The sequence below is a fragment of the Sciurus vulgaris genome (assembly GCF_902686455.1).
Source record: "Sciurus vulgaris genome assembly, chromosome: 1".
Taxonomy (NCBI): domain Eukaryota; kingdom Metazoa; phylum Chordata; class Mammalia; order Rodentia; family Sciuridae; genus Sciurus; species Sciurus vulgaris.
The window spans coordinates 210,359,181-210,384,033 of record NC_136461.1 but is presented as its reverse complement, the minus strand read 5'-3'; the positions used below and the strand labels follow the sequence as shown (position 1 = coordinate 210,384,033).

The window sequence follows — 24,853 nt, the reverse complement described above, 5'->3', positions numbered from 1 at the left end:
TAACATTTTGTAGTTGTGTTTTATTTGACATATTGATTTTTTTATGAGATGTGTATTCTTGTTTTAGTTTAGGAAGTGTAATTTCATTCCAGTTGTTACTTTTGTGCGCCTAACTATCATTTTACTTTTATTCTTTTGTGTGTGTGCATGCTGGGACTGAACCCAAGACCTCATGCATGCTAAACATGCATATTCCACCACTGAGCTACACCCCAGCCCTCCTAACCTATTTTAATGCCCCAAGTTCCCTATTTTATTATTTGACCTTTTACTATCTGACTTATTCATCTTTTTTTGACATGCTTTCACTCCCACCCAGTTTCTATACAACCATCAGTGATATTATTCCATTTTTCTCTTTGCACCTCCCTATGCTTCCCTTCTTATCATTTGCTCTTTATCAAAGTGTGTAGCATTTGCACCCAATTTGCCCCCCTCAATGTTCATCTGCAGTGTGTGTACAACACACTCTCTCTTATCCCTATGCTGATGTTTTCTGGTCATCTTATAATTTGGCAAAGTTCATTCCCTAATAGATTCCTCAAGAAAGGCACCTGGCTTCAGAGCTTTCCATGTCCTCCTATGCTGAAAGTTGTGCTTTGAAGGGCAGTTTGACTGGGTATAAGACCATTGGCTCACCCTTGCCATCAGCTAGTATTTTAAGTACTATTGTGTTGTTGCCTCACATTGTTTTTTTAAAAGTCTGATGACAATTTTTTGCCTTCCTAAGTTATTTGGTCTTTTAGCCTGGAGACCTGAAGGATTTTTTCTTTATCTTTTGAAATCTAATTATGTTGTGAGTAAATGTCTGTTCATCATTCTGGGCTAATTTTCCCAGGTACCTAGAGCATCCTTGGACTCTGTAATTCAGAACTCTGTGTTGTTGCTGTTATTTCTGGAAAGTTTTCATGCTTACGACTTTCAGTGTAGCTCTACCCACTGTTGCTGCTCTTCCTCAGGGACTCACACAGCACAAGTGCTACTCCTTCCTATGTTAGAGTTCTACCACTGTCTCTCTGCCCCTTTTACTTCTTCCATAAATTCACAGTCATCGTCTTAGTTGCTATTCTGCCTTTCCTAAATGTCTCTTATTAAATTTCTTTTGAGTCTTATCTCTCATGAACACCATTTTTTTTCATTCTGAGATAATTTTTTCAATTTCTTCCATTTCTTTACTGAATTCAATCAATGCTCTTTTCAGTTCTAATTGAAGTTTTTTGTCCTTTTTTGAATTTATGATTCAAGGTGGTTTTTGATCTATTTAAATGCTTGTTTGAGCATATTTAACTACATTTGGAATGAGTGTCTTCAGGGATTCTTTTGTATCATAATTGTTCTTCAGGGGGAATTTCTTCATTTTTATAAGTGTTGATTTTTGGTTTTGCAATAGCTCTGCAGATTTGCTCATTTTGTTCCCATTTACACTTGTGCTAGTGGAGTGTTTTATAGTATTTCAAGTCAATGTCACCCTCTTCTGTCAGAATAGCAAAGGCCAGATGATTTAATAGACGTGTTGTGGTTTGCAAAAGGGTTATGTGTGCTCCGGTTTGGGGGTTCCCTCTTCTCTGCAAGACCCTACATTCCTCCCTCTTCCTGATTTCCTCTTCACCACCTGGTTTCCAAAGGATATTTCTCCTGGTTTTGATTCTTGGTTTGGGTTGTTTTGGTTTTTCTGTTTGTTTTTGCCTTTTTCTCCTCAAAACTGTGATATTGAAGACTGGCCTTCAGACTGGGTATACTGTTAAGTTCCTTCCTGTGGCTGGTGCTTTGAGTTCCTGGGATACTTTTTTTTTTTTTTAGTATTAATCCACTTAGGGTAGATTAGTCTTCTAAAGGTGATCTAGCTCAACCTCAACCCCTGTTGCTTGCTGTCTTCTCTTTCCCATCGTTGCTCTCTGTCCACCTCTGCCACACAGCCTTGGGGTGGAGGGATGGGACGGGCTGAGTTTGCACACTGGACCAGCATTCTCCCCTCTTACTTACAGGGACGTTGAAGTTTGGGCATTCTCTGCATCTACACTGGGGTCATGGTCTCTGTGTGGCTTTACTTTTCCCTTCTTGTTTTTCAAGGAGACTTTGGGAGGCAGAGACACGGGCAACAGGGTGTCTTCAGTCACCCTGAAGTTCATAGTTCCATTTTACTTGAATTGGAATCTCTGTCTTATTTCTCTATTCTAAGCACGTTTTTCACATGTTCACATCTATGAAATCAGAGTGTGTCTCTCGTCAGGGTGACTCACAGCTGCATGTATATCGGCTTCTGCCTGTTGCCTGGGCACCGTCGAGTTGAGACCATGTTAAGTGTGAGTCTCTGCTTGAGGTTTTGGGGGCCACATGGGTGGTATGAATTTGGACGTCAAAATGGGTTTTGTGGTTCAGACAGTCAGGGGAGCCCCTCCTCCCTACAGCATGCTGAGTGACGCACAGAGGTGTCCTCACCCTCCCTCCCCCAGGCCACCAGTGTGCTTGCTCACTGCTCAGTCACCCTTAAACCACACGTGGGCTGGCTCCCTGTGGAGGCCTCCATTGGACCCAATCTGGACAGTCTTTATGTATGGGACATCATGGTGGGATGTGTCCCAGCGGTGGACACAGGGTTGCACAAAGTGTACTCCCCATGTTCTCCTTCTCAGCTGGCTGTTCTTCTCCAACGTTATCCATGTTGAGTTCATTCATCTCTCCTGCTGTGTGGCTTTCCATCCTGAATGCCAGTGATGGCAGTTACTGCACACAGGCATCTGGGTGAGCCCTCCATTTCCACCTCCAGGACGGGCACATCCAGACCATCCAGCTCCACTTGCTTCCCACCTTAATAGACGGGAGGTAGGGCTCCCAGCTCCACTGGGTCCTCAGAAGCTCCGTCCTCAGGAGTCAAGTGCCTGAGGCCAAGACGTTCCTGGGCCTTCTGCACTCTCACAGGGGTCCACTTGTCTGTGCCCAGGCCAGGGTTCATTCCCACAACTTGGTAGTCGGTTACAGGAATAAGCACCTGGTCTTCTACAACGCAGATGTCCTCACCTTCCACCCCCATCTACCTCAAGTTGCCCAGGCCACTCTCTGCCTTTTGCATTTCTAGGGAACTCTTAGAATCAGTTGCCAAACTTCCCTCTTCTCTCTCCCTCTTCAGCTGCTGTTTTTATTTGATTACAGCTCCATTGCAATTGCACAAAACCAGATTAAACATCACCCTTCATCTGGAACACACCATGATCATTGGTCTCTGCATAGACAGTAACTGAGTTATTTACCAAGTTACCTAGTTGTTATTAACTAAGTTCTTTAGTTATAACTTAGGTATTTACTTAGTTAGTAATTCTAACTTAGCTGCTTACTTAGATTAGTGATTATGACAATCTAGTAAGGACCTATGTGGATGAATGAACCCGTCGGTCACATGAAAACTTAGGGTCTGGGTCACATCCTACTTTTAAAGACAGGGACACCGCCACCACTGGATTCCAGCCCCTGCTCACCCCTTTAAGGTTCACCTTTCCTTTGCAGAGTTTTATTGCATAAATATTCCTCAAAGGATTTCATTTTTTTTTTCTAATTTCATATGAATTTATTTTTTGCTTTCATATAAAAGGTGTCATGTTGGCATTCTTTGGAGACTTTTCCACTTGCCTGATATTAACATAGTGTTTTAGAGCCCACGTTGTCTAGTAATGAGCTTATTCTAACACTAATCTAGCCACTCCAGTGTCTTTTTGTCATTTTGATGACATGCTTTTTCTCATGCTTTTACTTTATTCTTCAGTATGAGACCCATCTTTTAGTAAACAATATTTGTAGCCGATCTTTGTCTGTAATTGCAGTGCTTATTCTATTTACATGTAATATAACTGTCAGTGTTTGGTATGAAATTTACCATCTTTTCTCTCTTTCCATACCAAGAAACAGAACTTCCAAAATCCCCAAATGAATTGAGACACGCCAATTTAATGCCTTCACTGTTTATTTTAATGCCATGTTGTTGGAAATCTCACAGGTCGATATTCACTCAGAGCTGCCGACATTTTACTTCTTTCTTCACTCCGCTCCTCATTGGAACTCAAGCCATCTGTCTCCAGCCTGAGGCACATCCTTTAGTTTGGGTCTGTCACTAGCAAGTACTCTCAGCTCTTGTCTGAAAATGTCCTTATTTCTCCCTCAGTCCTAAAGGATGTTATTGCTAGGTGCAGAATTCCAGGTTGGCAGTTATAGTAGTCTCCCCTTACCTATGGCTCCAGTTACCATGGCCCAACACCGTCCAAAAATATTAATTGGAATGTTCCAGAGATAAACAATCATAAGTTTTAAATCAGGAACAGTTCTATGTGGTGTGATGAAGTCTCACACTGTCTCGCAGGCCAGAACGTGAGCCATCCCTGTGTCCAGAGTACCCACGCTGTACACACTATCTGCCCAGAAGTCACTCTGCTGCCATCTTGATTATTGCAGTGACTGTTACTAGATTACAGTGCCGTGTTCAGGCAACCACCGTTATGGATTCCAGTGCCGTGTTCAGGTGAACCTGTTATAGATTCCAGTGCCGTGTTCAGGTGACTCTCGTGCATGTAGTAGCCTAGCACTACGTCTTGATGCCCCTCCATTCATTTCTCCTTGGCTCAGTGTGGACGTATTGTACCTCTCACAGGTTGCAGAAAGCTATTTTTAGATAGAATGACATCATATTTACATAACAGTATATTAATAAAATTGCTCTATTTTATTAATTATTGTGCCTAATTTATAAATTAATCTTTATGATAGGTATGTAGATAGTGTGACAAAAAAACATAGTCTCCATATGATTCAGTACTGCTTGCAGTCTTAGGCATCCACTGAGGGTCTTAGAGTGCATCCCTCGGGGACTGCATGACTTTCTTCCAACCTAACAAGGTCACGTCCTTCTGTTCCCTCCATTGTGGCTCTTGAAAAGCTGGATCTGACTTGCTCTTTGATGCACTGTGTGTCTTAGTCTTTATATGGTACTCTTTATTTTGCTTTCTTCTGGTTTGAGGGGATTGTTTGTTATTGCTTGGTTTGTTCACAAGTTCTCTTTAATCCATATCTAACCCTATGTTAAACTTTTCCATTGAACTTAGAACTTCAGACCTGGTGTTTTTTAATTCTAAAATTTCAATTTGGTTCTTTCTCTAATTTGCTCATAATCTGCCTTACAGGTTCCTGTTCCCTGAAGAAGTACTTAAGCTGCTCTTTTTGTTTCATAGTGAATACTTGCTTTATAGTCCACCACTGATCGGTCTAGCCTCTTAGTTATTGTAGGGTCATCTTTTGTTATTCAACTTTTTGTCACTGTGATCAAAATACCCAAGAAAAAGGAGGAAACATTTATTTTGGCTTATGGTTTCAGAGGTTGAGTCCATGCTTGCCCAAGAGTCCATTGCTCTGGGCCCAAGGTGAGACAGGAAAAGACATCATGATGGAAGGGTGTGATGGAGGGCAGCTGCTTTGTTTGTTGTGACCATGAAACAAAAAAAGGCAAAAGAAAGACGAACCATTCAAGGCACACCCCCAGTGACCCACCTCCTCCAGCCATACCCTACCTATCTACAGTTTCCATCCAATTAGTCCATTTAAACTAGGATGAACTGATCAGATTATCACTCTCAGAATTCAATCATTCTCTTCTGAGTATTCCTGCATTATTAACATAGGAGTTTGGGGGGGTGCCTCATATCCAAACCATTATATCCCACCCTGGCCCCCAAAAGCTCATGTCTGCCGCACAAAGCCAAATGCCTTTAGTCCCTCTCCAAGTGTTCCTATGTAGGCTCACTAGTTCCAGCACTGCCCAAAAGTCCAATTCCAAAGTCTCCTCTGAGACTCAAAGCAACTCTTGGCTGTGAGCCCCTGTGAAAAATCAAAACCAAGTTACATACATACAATATATAATGGCACAGAGTGAACATTCCCACTTCAAAAGGGAGGAATAGAGACATAGGAAAAAAGGATGGGGCCAAAGCAATAACTTAACCCAGCCAGGCAAACATTTTTTGTAGCTCCACTTCCAGCCTCTGGGGTTTATGGTGGTGAAATATGATTTCCAAAGGGCTTGGTTAGCCCCAGACCTTTGGCCTCTCTTTTAGCTTGGCTCTCTCTGCAGCCAGCAACTTTAACTCAGCAGACATTCCATATCACTGGCATCTCTTAATTTGGGGGTATCCATTCTAGTCTCAGCTTCACCTCCTCAGCTTCATGCATCACCTTTCAGGGGCAGCCTGCAAGAACTCTGACCCTGCTACACTTCGCCTGGCTTCCCATGCCTGCCTTTGAAATCTCAGTGGAAGTCTTTATGACCCTCTAACTCTAGGATCCTGCTTTCCTGAAGAACCAGCACCATGTGGATGATGCCAAGGTCTGGTGCCAGCTCAAGCAGCAACTGGGACCTATGGGATCAGATCTGCAGTGGTCGCAGTGTCTGGGTGGCTGAGCATAGTGAAACAACCTCCTAGACCTCCCTGTGCGAGCAGAGTGCCCCACAATCTCTTCTCAAGGAATTTTCCCTTTTACATCCTTGAGTCTGTAATGAGTATGATCTTGCAAATTTCTGAGATGCCCTCAAACTATCTTATTGTCTCTGTACAAAGTACTTAGCATCTCTTTAGTGGTTCTAATCTCTTTAACTTCCTTCCTGGTCCCCAGTTTTCTGGGCAAACTGCAAGTGTTTAAAGTCCTTCAGTTCTACTTTCTGCTCCTTATTCTCACAGCAAACCTGGCTAAAAGCTTCCAGCAACACCAGTGCCACCAGCTGAATGCTGTGTAACCTTGAAATTTCCTCCTTCAGATAAATCAGCCTGCCAACTTTAAATTCATCCTCACCCACAGCATGGACAAATGTAGCCAAACACTTGGCCTGACTATAACATGGGTGACTCCTAGTCCAGTTCTCAATGGAATCACGTTTCTGCTCTGAAATCTCATGAGCACGTCGTCTCTCTGCATTCCTCTCAGCATTCGGGTACCCTGAGCTCTCACCAGAGTCCTTATGAGAATTGCCCGTAAAGCTCTGCTTACAACATTCTAAGGCTTCTATAGCCTGCATCTCCAGACTTTTCCTAGCTCTTCCAGCAAACTTTTTCCAAAGGCTTCTGAACAAGATGGTTTGTATGTCAACAGTTCTACCTCCTGGTACCAATTTCTGTGTTAGTCAGCTTTTTGTCATTGTGACCAAAATACCTGACAAGAACTACTTAGAGGAGGATAAGTCTATTTTTGCTCATCATTCCAGAGATTTGGCCCATGTCGGTCAAGTCCATTGCTTTGAGCCCAAGGTGAGGCAGAACATGATGGAAGGGAGAGGTGGAGAAGCACTTTTCCACTCATGGTGACCAGGAAGGAGACACACAGGAGAGTACAAGACTACAGGGAAGAGGCCTACTTCCAGGACTTTCCCGTTATTGACCTCCTCTAACCATGTCTTATCTGCCTACAGTTACTACCCAGCTAGTCCATTCAAACTAGGAAGGACTGATTAGGTTACAGCTCACACAGTAGATCACGTCACCTCCAAATATTCCTGTATTGATCATAGGAAGGTGGGGGGACATCCCATATCCAAAATGTAACAATCTTACCTATCCTTGCTATATGTCACCCTTGGAGTCTTGCTTCCTCCTGGGTCTGATTATCTTTGATGGCAGGCTTAGACGTTCTTTTGGGGAAAAGAGTTCTAGGAATAATTCACCTAAGGACATTATAGCTGAAGATCACCTTTAACCAAATCCAGGACTCGAGATCCCCTGAAGCCCCAGGCAATTCGTACCTGGTTGACATTCACCCACTCTTTTCCTCAACCAGTCCAGCATCACTTGGAAGTGGTGGTAGGCCACCTGCTCGGCTTATCCACCTCTGGGCTTCAGTCTCTGCCCTTCATCCCATAAGGCTGTGGAAGGACCTGACTTTCCAGAACGGCCACGCATCCTCGGGGCCTCAGTGGCTCCCGGGTCCCTACATCCTGAGGTCTTCGAACACTCCGCGCAGCCTGCACTCATGGTACGTCACGGTCCCATTCTCTCTGGTGCTTTCAGGACCCTTGATTTTCTTCCCCCAGGCTTTTTAGCTGTTTGCAAGGGAGGCACTCATTCGAGTCATGTCGTGTCCATCACTGGGTGACTGGAGCCTCCTGGTTAATACCAGGGCTTGAACCCAAGGGTGCTTAGCTAGGGAGCCATGTCCCTAGACCTTTTCATTTTTTATTTTGTAACAGGGTCTCACCAAGTTCCTTAGGGCCTCACTAAGCTGCTGTGGCTGTCCTCCAACTTGCAATCCTCCTGGCTCAGCCTCCCAAGCTATTGGGATTACAAGCATGCACCACTGTGCCATTCCTTTCTTAAAACAAATTTAATAAGATGTAACTCATAAGCTATGGCTATAGCTCGGGGTAGAGTGCTTGCCTAACATGCACGAAGTCCTGGGTTCAACCCCAGCACCACATACGCGCACACACACACCACAAATAAAATTCACAAACTAAATGATTTGCCTGTTTAAAGTATACAATTCGATGGTTTTGGTATATGACATCACCAATCATTTTAATCATGCTAATTATATATGACATAAAATTTGCCGTTTAACCACTCTTAAGGGTACAGCTCAGTGGCATTAATTACTTTTGCAAGATTGCACAACTGTCACTACTAATTCCACAGCATCGCTCTAAGTGGAATCTCAGTAGCCATGCAAGAGGGACTCCCCAAGCACCACCCTCCGCCCCCTCCGGGAAGCACCTCCCATCCTTCTCCCCGGCCGGGAGCCTCTGAGCTACTCCATCTTGGTGGATTTGCCCCCTGGGAATTTCAGAGGTGCAGCTTGTGTCTCCTCTGGGGTCTGGACTCTCCCTGGGCTTTGTGTCCTCAGGGTTCGTCCTGCTGAAGCATGTCAGAGCTTCGCTCCATCTGTGGTCATCTGTGATGGTGGACACCTAGTGGTCTCCCCTTTGGGCCATTGTGGACACTGTTGCTTTGGCCTTGGCCTGCGTCCTTGGGCTCCGCGTCCACAGGCCCACGGTACTCTTCCAGGAACGCTGCGTCTGTCCTGAGCGTGTGCAGACCCTCTCTTGAATCCCTGAAGTATGATATTCACGCAGCATCCACACTGTATGGGGGACACAGGGGCAGAGGCAGATGCACGGGGGTGTGCTCTGCCTCCACCCCAGGGACATCCTGCATCCAAGGCAGATCCTGTAGCCACTCCTGGCAGGAGTCCGGGGACGCTGTGTGGGTCCGAGTCCCCTCTGAACCACCTGGGCACGGCCCTGGCAGCAGAGTGCTGGCCATGGGGCAGTCCTGTAACTTCCTGAGGAGCCGCCTGGTTTCCATGGTGCTGTGCTCCTCCCTCCCGCCAGCAGCGCAGGGGTACCAAGCGCTCCCCATCCTCACCAGCGTCTGCTAGGTTCCATCTCTTGGACGAGGGCCATCCTCGTGGGTGTGAAGTAGCGCGTGGGGTTTCCACTTGCACTTGCTGGTGACTGAGGGCAAGCGTCCAAGTGCCCCTCGGCCGATCACATCTTCTGAGCAGAAATGCCTGTTGGGGCCCTGCGTCCTTTGGTGGCTTGGTGGTGGTCTGTCTCTGCTCTGGACTCATGGCTCCAGTTAAACCTGAGGCCTGCAGCCTCCAGAAGCAGCCTCAGGTTGCCAAGCCCGGTGGTCGGCCTCTGTCCACTCCCAAGAGCTGTCAGCAGGATCTTGTGTGGCAGTCATGCTCTGCTTGTTCTCCCAGCTCCCAGGAGCCCAGCCGCCTGGGTCGCCTGCCCTCTCCCTGCCACTCCTGTGTGCTCTCCTCTGCTGGCCCTGCCTCACCTGGCTCCCTCGCCCTGGGGCTGCGGGGTGCTCTCCTCTGCTGGCCCTGCCTCACCTGGCTCCCTCACCCTGGGGCTGCGGGGTGACCTCAGACCTCATCTTCAGTGCTCACCCCCATTCCCAGGGCTCTTAATGTCCTCTAGTGCTGACCCTGCCAGCCTTCACACCAGCCCCCATCTGTCCCTGAGCACATGATGGCAGCCCCCAAATGGAACATGCCAGGACCACACCCTGACCGTCTTGGAACCTGTGCTGCTGCAGACTCCCCACATCCTACCGGGCAAGTGATGTGGCCAAGGTCGCACAGTCAGCCAGGGCGGAACAGGGACTTGAGCCAGACCCTTCTGACATCAAAGACCCAGGTGGCGGCCATGCTTCAGAGCCTTCTGGAGTCCTCTGAGCCGTTGTGGCCACCATCAAGGGCAAGCCAGAACTGTGGCAGCTTCCCTAGGGCCTCAGGAGCCACCTACCTTGGGTCCATCTTAATGCTGGGGTAGGGGCTACTGTGCACTCCCAGCCCCTGCCCCATTGGGACCCTTCCCCCCAACCAGGCTCAAAGAGGGGGCAGGAAACCAGGCCATGGTGGTTGTGGACTTTCAGAACAGCCCCAGATAGCCTGACGTTCCCCCCCTTCTCCAGGCCACACCCTTGGACCAATGGAAAGGGCAGTGGCCCGCCAGGCCCAGCTCCCAGTAACTGGATGGGGCCTTGGTCAGGGCAAGCCTCCTCTCCAGCTTCAGTGTCCCCATCTGCAAATGGGCATGAGGACACCACGCAGGCTGGAAGCTCCCTCGACCTTCACCCTGGGCTCCCTGCAGGCACACGGGCCCCAGCCATGGTGACCTGCTGGCAGAGCGGGACAGGCCCCTGTTGCCACACAGCCCTCATAGTCCTCTCTGCCCACAGCCATGCCTTCCGCCTGTGGAGGGCCTTGGGGGCTGAGCAGCCCGTGAGCCGCCTGGTGCTGGCCATGCTGCTGGCCTGGCTGCAGGAGCGGCCCCTGCCCGCCAGAGCAACCGACCGCAATCCCAACCCCAAGGAGAAGACCTACCTGCGCTCGCTGGCCGTGAGTCTGAAACCCCAGGCCCTGGCTTCAGGAGGGTGCCCGGTCAGGGCACATGGCACAGGGTGGTGGGGAGCCCCACATCCTGGCTGCAGAAATGCAGCCCAGCCCTGGCCTGGGGGAAAAGGGCCTGCAGGGCAGCCCAGCCCAGGGGCTGACCCTACAGACCCTGGGCCCCAGGCCCAGCTCCCCACTTCTTGCCCAGGGCTCTGGCCCTAGCTGTGAATCAGAAAGGAGCGCCTCCTCTGCAGGGCTGGTAAGGGGATTCCATTTGCGTGCACCAGGACTGCTCACGTGGAGGCCATCCTGGAGCGGGGCCTGGGGCAGGCCGCAGGCAGAGGGGAAGGGTGGGGACGCGAAGCCCTTCCACCTCACTGGGGCTCTGAGGACCGTGGATCTGGAGGCCTCTTAGAGGCTGCCTCCTGCAGGAGCCCCCAGCTCTCTCGGACCCTGCTTGCACACCCCCAGGGACAGGGCACTCGCTCCCTGAGGCAGCCACACCTGCCCCCTTGGCTGGACTCTGGCAAGATAGCAGCCATACTCTGGAACTTTCCAGACAGGGCACAGCCCCAAAAGCGGACCACAGAGCTGCCCCTCCCTACAAGACAGGCCCTTGATAAGCAGCGGCATGCCGCGGGGATGTGATGACCTGCACATGGGTGGCTGGGGGAGACGCCCACCCCATTCCTGGCACTCACCAGCCCTAGTGAATGCCAGGCCCAAGCAGAGCAGCCACCCTGCATCCTGAGTACCCCCGCCCCTTCCCCACCCCTGCCACCTCTGCTCGGCACTGCCCCTAACCCAGAACTCTGGACCACATGCCCCTGCAGGCAGGCAGGCCTTGGGGCCGGCAGCTATTTTCCCAGACGCTGCCTTCAAGTTGATCCCCCCACTTTAACCCATGAGGCCCCTGCTGTGTGCAGACTTGGCACTGAGAAAACAGGGCAGGACCTCACCTCAGGGCCAGACCCTCCAAGGACCGTCCCAAGTGCAGAGGGACAGAGGCAGCCCTGGGCGCGGTGGGAGGCCTGCAGGCGAAGGGGCAGCACCCAGGCATGACAGGGCGGAGGCTGAAGAGCCCCAGGCTGTGGAGCAGCGGGGAGGCCAGCCCAGCAGTGCCTGAGAGCCGCAGAGAGGGCCAGGCCGAGGCCACGCCGGCGGCGGGGCCAGCGGGAGGGACTTGTCTGGAGCTCGGGCCCCTCCTGTCCCAACAGGCTATGAACACACTCCTAGAGCTACAGTTCGCACGAGAGTTCAAGAAGGCAGTGCGGGAGGCCTACCCCCAGCTGCTCCTCGCCCTCCTCACCCAGGTGCACTACACCCTGGAGCTGAACCTGGCCACCGAGCCCCAGCGGGGACAGCAGGCCCAGGAGGCATCCATGCCCAGCCCCCAGAGGTAAGACCTCCGAGTACCTGGTGGCAGGTACAGCAGCACAGGGGCTGGGGGGTCAGTCAGGGAATAGTGTCCTGGGGCGGAGGAACTAGGCGCCAGAGGCTTAAGACCACAGGAATGTAATAGCTCAGGCCCCCAAGGCCGAAGAAGGTGTCTCAGGGCCACGCCCCTCTCTGAGCCAGCTAGGGAACCCCCGCCAGGGTGAAGAGAGGCGTGTAGACGGGGCAGGCCGTGTGCACAGGCCACGGCAGCGCTTGCTGTCTCAGGCCTCCCTCTGCACCAGCTCACATCTCCAGAATTCCATGAGCGAGCCTTTAACACTGCAGGCCGCCCCTTCGTTTGTCTGTCTTATGATGTGCTTGGCACAGTTTGTCAGTTTAACAGCCCTCCCCAAGGCACACCATGAGAAACTGCCACTTCTTCTCCTACCGCCTCTGGATCAGGATGCGCGTGCAGTTCCCTTTTATTCTCATCAACCATGCAAAACGCATAAATCTTCCCTAATAAGCTAATAAAACATCCTCATCCCAGAGCACGGAGGGCTGGGAGAGAGGACCTCCGCCGGCCACCTCAGGAGCCCCGCCCCGCCACCCTCCCTCCTCAGCGCCCTCGCCATCCAGCACCCGAGGTCTCTGCCTCGCTTCCTGGTTTCCTGCTCCCACACCAAGAATGGGAGATCCTGGAGGGCAGTGATGCCCGTCTCTCTAGACACCGTACACCAGGGCTGTCTGTGTCACCCAGGGACACCTGTCCCCCTTGGGGCTCCCCATACACCAGGAACACCTGTCCCCCTTGGGGCTACCCATACACCAGGGACATCTGGCCCTCATGAGAATCCCCATACACCAGGGACACCTGTCCCTCATAAGAATCCCAATACCCAGGGACACCTGTCTCCCTTGGGGCTCCCCATACACCAGGGACATATGTCCCTCATGAGAATCCCCATACACCAGGGACACCTATCCCTCATAAGAATCCCCATACCCAGGGACACCTGTCCCCCTTGGGGCTCCCCATCCACCAGGGACACCTGTCCCCCTTGGGGCTACCCATACACCAGGGACATCTGGCCCTCATGAGAATCCCCATATACCAGGGACACCTGTCCCCCTTGGGGCTCCCCATCCACCAGGGACACCTGTCTTCCTCCAGCTCCCTTATCCCAGAGATTCTGTCTGTCTCTTGGGGCTGTGGGTAGCTTTCTGCTCAAGCTTTCTTGGACAGCGATCTCAAGCCACCACAGTCCTGTCCCTCTCCGCCTCAGTTCTGCTTTCCCCTAATGGCCTCTATGGGCAGGTCTTCCCCAGCAGAGGAGGTGTCCCAGTAGCCACAGGACAAGAAAGGCTCACCCTGGGCAGAGTCCATGCCTTGGCCCACTTGGGTCACAGGTCCACCCTGAACCCACCCTTGGTCAGGGGAATGTTGGAGGCCTGATGGGCCAGGCTGGCTTCCTGGCCTCTGGAGCTGGGAAGAGCCTGCCTCCCTTTGCAAGAGGAAAACTGCCTCACAGGGACTGTCCTGAAGAGGCCTAGATGCGGGCAGCCAGTCAGTGACCATGCCTTCAGTGATGCCAGAAAGTGACAGGGAGACTAGAGCCACTCCCTGGCCCTCAGAGGGTGGGTGGCATCACCTGGGTACAGCGCAGTCCAGGCTCTGACATGTGTTGCCTGGCACTGTACAGTGTGCAGAAGAGGGAGCACCCTCTGCCGCGTGGCCACCGACCATAGGTGCCCTGCTGGGGGCTCAGCAGGAGACACTGAATGGCAGCCAGGGAAACCTGGAGGCAGGTCCTCTACAGTCCTGATTCCTGCTCTGTTGGGCTGGACCCTGGGCCCAGCAAGTGGGGCCTCGGGCAGGGTGCTCTTCCCCGGCAGGGGACCCCTCCTGGCTTCCTAACAAAGACCTGCGCCGGTCAGTTCTCGGCTGATTCCGCCTCCAGCCAGGGCCCAGCCTGCCCCGGGAGTTCCTGCTCCTCTCCCCTCTCCATTACGGTTGAGTCTCTAGCTGCCATGAGGCAACTCATTTCTGTATGTTGATCTGAATTGTAACCTGATTGGATTAAGAGATGCCTGTGATTAAGAGACTTCTGCGAGGATCAGTGAGGGCGTGTCCAGGAATGATCGGCGTGAGGAGACCCTCCCTAAGCGTGGGCAGCACTGTCCAATAGGCTGGAGGCTTGGGTGAAATAAACGTTGGAAGAACAAGGAAGCAGATGCAGATGCAAGCTTGATTCTTCTTGAACGGGTTCTTGACTGCTACTGCGATCCAATCGCCTGAGAATATCAGACTCTGCCATTGGTTCTCCAGGGAGCTTCCAGAAGCCTTTGGTCTTGGACTGGGGTGGCATCCTTGATCCCTCTTGTCCTGAGGCATCAGCATCTTGGACTGCGCAGCTACTGGTTCCTCCAGCTATCTAGCCTGCAGATGGCCCCTGTGGACTGTCCAGCTTCTGGTGGTGGAAGCCAGTCTAATAAACCCCCTTTTTATAGTCATGCTCCCTGTGGATCTTGTTTTTCTAGAGAACCCTGACTAACACACTCCCCATCATTTGGTCCTCCTCTGGTCCTCAGTGTCTGCCTCTGTCCGACTGGGCCAATCGAGCAAAGAAAGGCCTTTGATAAGAGAAGAGGAGCAAGGTCACCACCATCAGGACCACTGCTACTGAAAAGCAAGCGAAGGGAGAGATGTCGGCAAGAACGCGGGGCAGGTGGGCCCCTGGTGCTTGGGGGGAACGCGAGACGCTGCGGATTCCTCAGTTAAACAGGGAGCCACCCTAGGAACCAGCAGACCCCTTCCTACTCTACACCTGGGGGCACTGGAAGACGGATAGACGCTCCTGCATTGCCACGCTGCTCACAGGGGCCGGGACTGGAGGAGCCAGTGCCCATGGTGGAGGGAGGCGCAAACAACGTGGTCCCCCGCCACAGATCCCACGCAGACCCAAGAAGGAGGGACATTCCAGCACGGGGCAACACGGGTGGACCTGGAGGATGTCAGCCAGGCACAGGAGGTCTCTGTGGTCCCTAGGAGCCACATCCACGGGGACAGGCAGTGTTGGTGTCAGGGGAGGGAGAGGGTAGGGTCCATGGGGACGGAGCTTCAGTCTGGGAAGACCAAAGGGTTCTGGAGATGGACAGATGGCAGTGATGGCTACACAATATCACGACCATGCTTAATGCTATGGAATTTACACTTAAAATATTACAATGGCAAGTTTTATGTGATACATATTTCACCACAAAAATACAACAGGAAAAGAGGAGGGGGCAGGGCTGGGCTGGCGGAGGCTGGTGCCCACCAGCCCTCGGGGAGCACTCAGGCTTGGCCTCCTCTTTCTGAGGAGACTTTGCCCTCGGGAGAGCAGGGAAGGGGATGCTGTGGGAGGATGGACATCACTGGGATGTGGGGGGTGGAGATGAAGGGCAGGAGGAAAGAAGGGCCAGCAGGAAGGGAGGGGCTCCTGCCACACCTGTGTGGACTCCAGGGCTGCTTCCCACCAGGCTTGGGGCTGCACACGGATTTCGGATGACATGTGTCACCCCTCCCCAGGAGTCCAGCCTGGGAAGGGTTTTCAGTTATAGGAACCCCCAGAGGGGTGTGAGTCTCCCATAGATAGGACGGGGACTCCCAAGGATGCTCATATTGGCTGACAGGCATCTTCCCAGAAGCCCTGCTGTGGTCGGGGACAAAGCAATTACAAAGGACAAGCAATGGGGTCGCCCAAGGTGCCCCAGAAGCAGAAGCTCTTGGAGCCTCTGAGGGACGGAAACGCCCCTCCACGTCTTCCTCCTGAAAATCACCTCGCGTTGTGGCTGGGACCAGTGACCTAGAAAACGCTGCCCCTCCTCAGTGATAGAGCTTGCGGCAAGATGACAAGCCAGCTGGCATCTGGCTGGCACCACCAGGGACTTCTGAGTGCCATTTCATCCTCTGACACTTGGCTCTGCAAACGTGCTCAGAGGTGTGCCTGCTCCGAGCTGGCAGCCTCCCTCCCAGGCGTGTTCACACGTCGGGCCTGTTGTGGTGGCCAGCCCCGTGGAGACGGCCAGCAAGCCGCTCCTTTGCGCGTCGTGGGCCTTCAGTCCCAGAACCTCTCCTGTGTTCAGGTGCTGTGTGTGTACAGCACCGGGTGCAGCCCTGTCCCTGTGACCATGATGTCACTGTGCAGGTCTGGAGCCAGAGGCCTGACGTGGCTGCCCTTCTGCTGCCTTTGCCTGGCTCAGTGACCTGGACAGGGCGCCTCGCCTCTCTGGAAGTGCCTCCTCCTCTATGGAAGGAGTGGGACAGTGGACAGCACGGCACCATGTGCTGATGAACACACGGCCAGGCCACGCACCTGTGGGCCACGCCACCTGGCCAGCCCTGCCCCGCCCCAGACAGAGGTGATCAGGCTGGAAGTGAGCCTCTCAGGGCTTCCACGGTACCTGCATGCCCTCCTCCTGAGATGTTACCCCTCAGTGTCCTTCACCCATACTTAAATGTCCCCTGAGGCTTGGCCAGGACACTCCCCACCCTGCAACTTGGAATATGGTAGAGCCTGAGATGGCCCTGCAGCTCCCTCCAGACCTCTCTGAGCTCTGCCCTGTGTACGTTGTAGGAACCCCCAGAGGGGTGAGTCTAGGACCTTCAAGGCACTCACCAGTGCTGTGCTCCGAATCAAGACCACCCTCCTGAAAGCCTGCTCCCTTCCCCCACAAGGGGCCCCTCCAGCCTCTGACCAGATTGGCTGGGCCCTGACACATCCCCGTGCCTGGCACAGCCCCTGCCACACCCTGGCTCCAGCACTGTTAGAGAAGGGCAGGACCCTTTGGGGCAGGGGCTGGAGCCATCCAGTGGGGAGTTGCCTCTTCACCAGGGGTGGCTGGGCACCTCCCCAGGGCAGGACGGGCCCAGTGATGGCTGTGGGCCTAGGTGGCCCTGACGCCTCTGCTTGACCACAGCACATCACTGGAGGCACTCAAGAGTCTACTGTCCACCACGGGACACTGGCATGATTTTGCCCATCTTGAGCTGCAGGGCGCCTGGGAGCATTTCACCTCCATCCACACCTACGCACAGGGCGTGGGCCTCCTTGCCAGGTACCAGGGTGCGGGCACACAGACCATGGGGACAGGGCCTGTGCCTTCCGAGCCACCAGCAGCCCAGGGCTGCCTAGGAGCAGGACCCTCCCATTCGCACACCACAGTTCCGCAGTCTCTTGAGCCTGTGGTGCAGGCGTCCTGGCCCTGCCCTGGCCTGAGACCCCGGGTGAGGGCTGTCAGCGCCAGCTTCCCCCAAGGCCTGGCACAAAGTGGGCAGTGGAGGTTCAAAGGGAGGGGGACACTCAGGTGCACGCACACTCGTGTCAGGAGGCTCCTGGCCCCAGCTGGCTTGGGTGGGGGATGGTGGGCTTCGGGCAGTGACCACAGCCCAGGCCTGTCCCCAGGGCCATGGTGCAGAACTGCTGCTGGCAGATCAAGGCAGTGCTGAGCTGGCTGCTGCGCCGCGTGCAGAGCCAGGAGGAGCGAGAGAGGAAGGCGGCCATCCTTGTCCTCACTGAGGTAGTGAGGCCCAGCCTCCTCACCCGGCAGCCTCAACCCCAGCAGGACCCCCACCAGACCCCGGCCTGACTGGGGAAGCTGTCCAGAGAGCTCTCACACCTGTCCTCAGCTCCAGCTCTGCAGGGTGTCTGCACGCTGGGGCTCCTCGCAGGGCCCCCTACCCCTTAGCCCCTCAGCCCTTGGTCTCGAGGGACCTGTCTCTCCCTCCTCCCTCCTACAGAGACCCCTGCAGAGTAGAAGGGCAATGGGTAGACCCACACTCAAATGCCAGCCTGGCGTGTCTCGGGTCCCTCAGCCAGGTCTGCGACTGTGGGCTCCGGGCAGTGGCAGCATTGGGGTGGGGGCCCGCTTCCATCACTGACACCTGGCCAAAGCCTTGCACCAGCACCCAGCCCAACAGCAGGAAGGTCTGGCACCTTCCGCCGGAGCCCTGCCACCAGTGCCCCATGAGCCAGCCACCACTGCAAGTCAGCCTTGCTGCGTGAGCTCAGGCAAGGCCCTGCCCCCCGGGTCTGCTTCCCCAGGGGTGGGACAGGTAGATCCAAGTACTTATTGACCAGGATACCCAGGGAACACTGGCCAATCAGCCTCCCGAAGCCCTCCCCAGTCGTTGGCCCCAGAGCTGGACACAGAGGGCGCCAGACCTGACTCCCTTCCCCCTGGGCCCCCAGTTCCTCTACAGCCCTGTCCTGCTGGAAGTGCTGCCCAAGCAATCTGCCCTGACCCTGCTGGCTCAGGGCCTCCGGGATGACAGCCCTGAGGTCCGTGTGGCTAGCCTGCAGGGCCTTGGAAACATCCTCTTCCACCCAGAGAAGGTAAGGACACACTGAGGGCATGGTCACCAGGGTTGGGCAAGGCCCACTGGGTCAGAAACCTGACTGTCACTTCCAATAGTGCGACTTGGGACCCTGACTCCTCCTCTCTGGCCCACGGTTTCCTCATCAACAGAAAGGGGCAGGTTTTTGAGAGGGGACAGTGTTTCTTCCCCAGGGACAGGGTGGTCTCCACACTGAGAAGAGACAAATCCTGTTGCATACCCCAGGCCTCTCTGAGAAGTCAAGCCTGGCCCAGGGAGACCATCCCCTGAGTGTCCTGTGGATAAGCCCCCAGATCTGCCGCTGACTTACCTTCTCCACTCCCAACCATGTCCACCCATCACCATAGCAACCCACCACTCCCAGTGAGCAGCCGAGGAGAGCAGGTCTGCAGCTCTACTGTGGGGAGGCCTTACTTGTCTCCAGCCCCAGTTCAGGCAGTGAACCCCCGGCATTGCTGCAGGTTTTGGGGCACACAGTATGAAGAGTTGACACCCTGGACCAGGACTCACTCCAGACACTCCAGACTCGAGCTGGCAAGTCTGGGCTCTCGGGCCTCAGAGTTCACACCTGTAGAATGGGCGTGGAAGTAAGACCTGCTTGGTGTGGTAGGCAGGCCACAGTGGCTGCAGACTAATGCCAGTCTGTGGTCAGCCCTCAAGTCATCTGCTGTCACAAGAAGCAGCAGTCTCCTTATGGCCTGGCATGGGCCCTGCCAGTGGCTGACCCCATCTGGTAAAAGTGCTGAACTGGACAAAGTCATTCTCTCGTGATCTGGAAGGGCGGGGGCTTTGCTTTACCTGTTTCACCCCAGAGGCTGTGTGGAGGCCTCGTCCTGTGCCCACTGGTGCTTTCAGGGAAGGCCGTCAGGAACACGAGGTTCTTCAGGGCTTCCGAGGGAGAGTGTGGTCATGGGAAGCCAGAGAAGGGAAACTTTCCAAAGAGATCTTGGTTAGTCAGCGCTTCTTCACTGAGACCAAAACACCTGGCAAGAACAACTTAGAGGAGGGAGGTTTATCTGGGCTCCGTTTCAGAGGCTCAGTCCATGGTCAGCTGGCTCCATTGCTCTGGGCCTGAAGTGGGAAAGAGCACCATGAAAAGCTGTCAGCTCATGGCAGCCAGGAAGCAGAGAGAGGTCCAGGTGCCAGAGACAAGACACACACTCCAAAGGCATGCCCCAGCGACCCACCTCCTCCACCCAGCACAGCAGTCTGTCCGAATTACTGATCCATGTCTGTGGGCTGATCCACTGATTAGGTCACAGCTCTCATGATCTGATCTTCCACCTCTGAACATTCCTTCCTTGTCTCACACATGAGCTCGGGGGGCACCTCATATCTAAGCCATGACAAGATCCCAAAGCCATTTGACCACGGGCCTACTTCACTCCAATTCTGCTATACCCATAGGTCCCTAAAGGGTTAAGAGGAAACCTCCATTAGGGTCACCATAGTTGGCAAAGCCCTTCACACTTCACATGACACAGCAGGTGCCTAATGATGGCAGATGGAGACTACATAGTGCTTGCTGTCCACCCATGCGCCCATCCATCCACCCACCCATCCATTTGTTCCTTGGGTCCTCCCTTTGACTCATGACTTCATTATTTACTCATTCACGCGATCCGTTATATGTTTGCTGCCTCATCCTCTCACTGACTGATCCATCAGTGCCGTTATCTCTGCACCTCCTCCAGCTCTTCTCCCAGAGAGGCAAAGCGTGGGAAGTCTCCGTAGGCCTCCAACCCAGCGGTGGGCAGGGCTCTGCGGGGAATGGAAAAGGCAGACCAGGGCCTGCTAGACCAGCAGGGCTGGGTCCGAAGGAGGAGGGACGTTCCTCCACAGCAGCCATGGCAGGGATGGGCAGGCAGACCCAGGGGCAGTGGCCCGGGAGGGGACAGGTGGAGGCAGGTGGCCAGAGCAGGCACACACACATTGTGCAACTCCGTTTCCTTCCTGGCCCTTTCCATGGGAATTCCAGGCTGCCTGTAATCCCAGGCCTCTCACCTGTTACAATCATAGGTGCCCAGCAAGTGTGCTGCCATGACATAACTCACTTGGCCAAAGTGAATTTAGAGGTCAGGAAGCCAGCAAAGTTTGCCTAGAACTCATTTTAAAGTCGTAAAAATCACCCTGGTTTGCACACATGTCCGGATAAGGGCCGGGACAGAGACATCCGCATAGTTTTCTGACAATTCACTTAGAGAATCCAGGAAGGCACTGCTCACAAGGGGAGCAGACAGAATCGGCTGGAAAAGAATTCAAGATCTTTAAAGAAAGTGTAGAAATGGAACATAATCGGCCACTGGCAACATGGAAGTTCTGAAACTGCCACCTGGGGCACACAGAATCCAGGGGTTTCAGCGTGGGCACCTGCTGGGACCCTTCCTGGTCCAGCCCCACATCCCAACTGGCCTGAAGTGAGGCTTGAAATGGGGGTGAAGGCAGTGTGGTGCTGAGGGAAAGGGTGGCCCCAGGACAGGGAGGAGGCAGGAGCTGGGGCCCAACTAGTGCTGTGTCCACCTCTCCCTCAGCCCCGTGAGGACCCCAGGAGACTCCAAGAGGGGAGTCCTGTGCAGAGCCACGGGGCTCCTGCAGGCGGAGCAGGGGGTCCCAGCTGAGCCACCCACGGCCAGGGCGGAGCTAGTGGGAGAACAGGGCCCCTGTGCGGAGTCCAGGCAGGGCTGGCCTGGGCCCTGCACCCACGGCCCCCTTGCCCCACCGCCCTCAGGGAAGGCTGCTCCGAGGGCAGCTGCCGCCCTTCCTCAACGGCTTCTTCCAGAACAGCGAGCCCGTGGTGGTGGACATCATGGGCACCGTGTCTGAGGTGCTGCACCGCCTGGGCTCTCAGGGTGCAGGCGTCCAGAGCCTCAGCGTGGCCATCAACGCTCGCTCCTTCTTCGACGATGTGAGTGGGGAGCAGGGCAGGATGGGGTGCCTCCCGCTGGGCTCCCAGGACCCAGCTGCCCTGTGATTATGGACATGGAGAGCTGGCCCAGGGCAGCCGCTCCTCTGTGCCCAGCCTGCAGGTGAACTGGCACCAAGTCCAGTCTTCCCACCCACCCTCCCCTCTGGACCACAGCCTCCCAACCTGATGACGTGCCACCGTGTCTAGACACGCTTCCCTTCAGTGGGAAGAGGGGACGAGTCCACCCCCGGCCACACTCTTGACCCTCAGGCTGCAACTGTGGCTGTAAGAGGACCTCCTGGGACAAGGACAAGGCCCCGCCTAAGGGGGAGGCCCAGCAGCGCTGGACCCCGTCCCAGAGGGAGGCGCACCCCTGCCTGGAGCCTCGCCTGGGGGTGGGGCCGCCCCGCCTGGCTGAAAGGCCCACTGAGGAAACCAAATGGGGGGCTCCCGAGTCAGGAAGAGCGGGGACCCCGCTGAGCCTCCGCCTTGCAGGAGCGGGACAGGATTCGAGCGGCAGCCATGGCTCTGTTTGGGGACTTGGTGGCAACCATGGTGGGCAGGGAGCTGAGCGGCCTTCGAACCCAGGTGTACCAGAGCATGGTGCCCCTGCTGCTGCACCTGAAGGACACGTGCCCGAAGGTCGTCACGGTCAGTGCCCCTTCCCCAGGCGAGACGAGGGCAAGGGGCCCCCAGGCCACCCACTCTGCCCTCCCAGGCCGCCCTCCGGCCTCGCACGCAGGCACACGCACGCCCCGGCTGCGCTGACCGCGGGCAGGACCGAGCACTCCTCTCCCCGCAGGCCCCAGGGCCTGGCCAGTGGCAGGACCCAGGTTGCACACTGCACCTGCTGGGATGTGGTTGGAGCCCTGCCATCGGGAAAAGGAACCAGTTCCCAAATGCCCTGAGACAGCTGCACACGGTCCAGCGGCCCTCTGCCCCCGCTGCCCACCTGGGGAGGAAGGGCCCAGGCGCAGGCAGGCGGGCAGTGCAGAACCCTCCCTGGCTGTCCCACAGCAGGCCAAGTTCGCCTTCTACCGCTGCGCCCTGCTGCTGGGGTGGCGGCCTCGCCACACGCTCTTCTGCACACTGGCCTGGGAGCGTGGCCTCAGCGCCCGCCACTTCCTCTGGACCTGCCTGGTGAGGCCGGAAGCAGCCTCCTGCTGAGGGCTGGGGCGGGCAGGGCCGGAGGTGGGCCCCGGGTGGTGATGGAGGGTCTCCTGGCAGATGCGCAGCAGCTCCGAGGAGTTCAGCATCCACCTGGCGCAGGCCCTCAGCTACCTGCACAGCCACCACCAGCACATGAAGACCTGGGCTGCACTCTTCATAGGTGGGCAGAGGGCGGCCAGGCCGGCCACCCAGGCCCGCCCCAGCCCCCAGCCCTGACCCCCACCCACAGGAGAGGAAGGGTGGGGAGGGCCTGGGGGGAGGAGGGGCAGTGGGTCTGGCCCCAGGAGACGGCCCAGCCTCTGGCCAGCTGCACCCCATCTTGCACAGGTTACACCATCATCTACCACCCCCAGGCCGTGTCCCGGATGGTGAGCGAGGTGGACACCAACCTGCTGTTCTGCAGTAAGCAGCCCCTGCCCCACCTGTGCCAGACCTCCAGAGCAGATCCCCCAACCCTGCCTCCCGGCTGGGAGGCCCTTCCCACCCCACAGCCCCACAGGACACGGGCTCCTGGAGTGGGCGGGACCCTCTGGGGACAGGCAGGGGGGTGACCCGCCCGCTGGTGCAAGGAGGGCTGCTGCCAGGCCAGGGGAGCCGCTGACGTGCCCCTTCTTTCCTGGAGCTTTCGAAGACCTCAAGAAGGACCCAGAGCCTGGCGTCCGGGAATTCGCCAGCAGGCAGCTCTCCTTCCTTCGGGAGGTGTTGGAAGGACGACAGCAGTGACCAGCACCTCCTGCCACATGGCGCGAGCCCCCATCCCACAGAGCTTGGTTGCATAACGCTTTTCATTTGAAAGAAAGGTCTAGATTCAACAAAGCAGCATTACCCTGTGGCTCCCGGCTCTCATCCCAGGGGCCTCCACCGTGGCCAGGCCAAACCCCAGGGCACGCTGGCAGGACTCGGGGCGGGGGGCAAACTGGGAGGTCTGTGACAGACCCTGCAAAGAGCTACTCCACGTGACCTGAGCCCAGGAGTCCTGGGCACGGGAGGGCCCTACGTGGGCAGCTCAGCCCTCAGGCCCCCATGGCGCCCACGGCTGCCCCCCTGCCCAGCCGATGGTGCAGAAGGCTCCTGGCCAGCCTCCCTCAGCTGGGGCCAAGGTCTCCCTGCCTCCCTGCTGCTAAGTCCGGTCAGGGTCGGCCAGACCCCAAGTCATACCTCCCCAGAGAGCCCAGCTAGCACTGGATGAGGGACGCAGCCTGAAGCAAAGGCCTTGTCTCTCCGAGCCTTGGTTGTTCCTTCTGTAAAATGGGTCAGAAGACCTTCCCTCCAAGACCCTCTTAGAGGGCTGAATCCAGAGGAGGGCCCCCGACTCCCAGACAGCCCCTGGAGACCCACCTCCTTCATCCAGGCCCTTCCTTCCCAGCCTCAGTTTCCCCATGTGTGAAAGGGGAAGATAAGACCCTTCCCTTGCCTGTGGGTCCAGCGCTCTTCCTGGGGCCTCACACACAGGCTCTCAGGATCCTCTGCAGTGGCTGCCCACCTGCCCCTCCGGGCCCGCCCGCACACCCCTGCCCTCAGTGGTACCTCCCCTGCCTCCACACACCATGCCAAGTCAGGAGAAGGAGCCCCTGCTGGAGGGGGCCCAGCCCAGCCCCTCCCCAGCTGAACCCCACCTGGCTCCAGAGGGTTTGCAGCCTGTCCTCTGCCCCAAGAAGGCCGTGCTGCTCAGGCCTGAGTAGAGGCCCAAACCTGAACGAATACAGTGACCGTCCCAGATGGGCCACAGATGTAGTTGAGTTCACACCCATGTTCAAAGAAAGAGAAGAGCCACCTGGTAGAGCTGCTGGCCCCGCTTCACCAGGAGCCCAGGGACAGCAGGCTGCAGCCTCATCTCGTCCCCCGACTTCACAGGCACCTACCCTTCTCTGAGCCCTTCTCTGCTTGAGCCCCTGGCCAGGGAGGGTCCCCATGGCTGCAGCCTGGTGGGTTGTGGGAGCAGCAGGCCCCTTAGCAAGTCAGCAGTGTCCCTCGGGGGTGGGCCTGCTGGCTGCCCACTCAGCTGCCCTGCAGCTCCCTAGGGCACAGTCAGCAGACCGTCCTGTGCCCTCCGTCACCTTGCCTTCTGGGAAATCCTGCTTAGGGAAACGGTGGGGTTGGGTGGGCCTGGACTGAGTGGGGTTCTGGAGCCAACAGGAACCAGACAGGTCCCTGGG

The 24,853-nt window shown here is 55.5% G+C and overlaps 1 protein-coding gene across 1 annotated transcript in view; it reads left to right on the top strand.

Moving 5' to 3' along the window:
• The window catches only part of LOC306654091 (maestro heat-like repeat family member 5), a 48,624-nt gene extending 24,319 nt beyond the window's left edge, over window positions 1–24,305 (top strand). The window contains exons 17-27 of the mRNA XM_079127330.1: window positions 10,713–10,872; window positions 12,084–12,265; window positions 17,206–17,343; window positions 17,691–17,805; window positions 18,477–18,620; window positions 21,351–21,527; window positions 22,023–22,178; window positions 22,545–22,667; window positions 22,755–22,857; window positions 23,025–23,099; window positions 23,320–24,305. Coding sequence (XP_078983456.1) covers window positions 10,713–10,872; window positions 12,084–12,265; window positions 17,206–17,343; window positions 17,691–17,805; window positions 18,477–18,620; window positions 21,351–21,527; window positions 22,023–22,178; window positions 22,545–22,667; window positions 22,755–22,857; window positions 23,025–23,099; window positions 23,320–23,420 — 1,474 coding nt within the window. The 3' untranslated portion in view covers window positions 23,421–24,305. The remainder of the gene's footprint in view (window positions 1–10,712; window positions 10,873–12,083; window positions 12,266–17,205; window positions 17,344–17,690; window positions 17,806–18,476; window positions 18,621–21,350; window positions 21,528–22,022; window positions 22,179–22,544; window positions 22,668–22,754; window positions 22,858–23,024; window positions 23,100–23,319) is intronic.
• The last annotated feature ends 548 nt before the right edge of the window (window positions 24,306–24,853 follow it).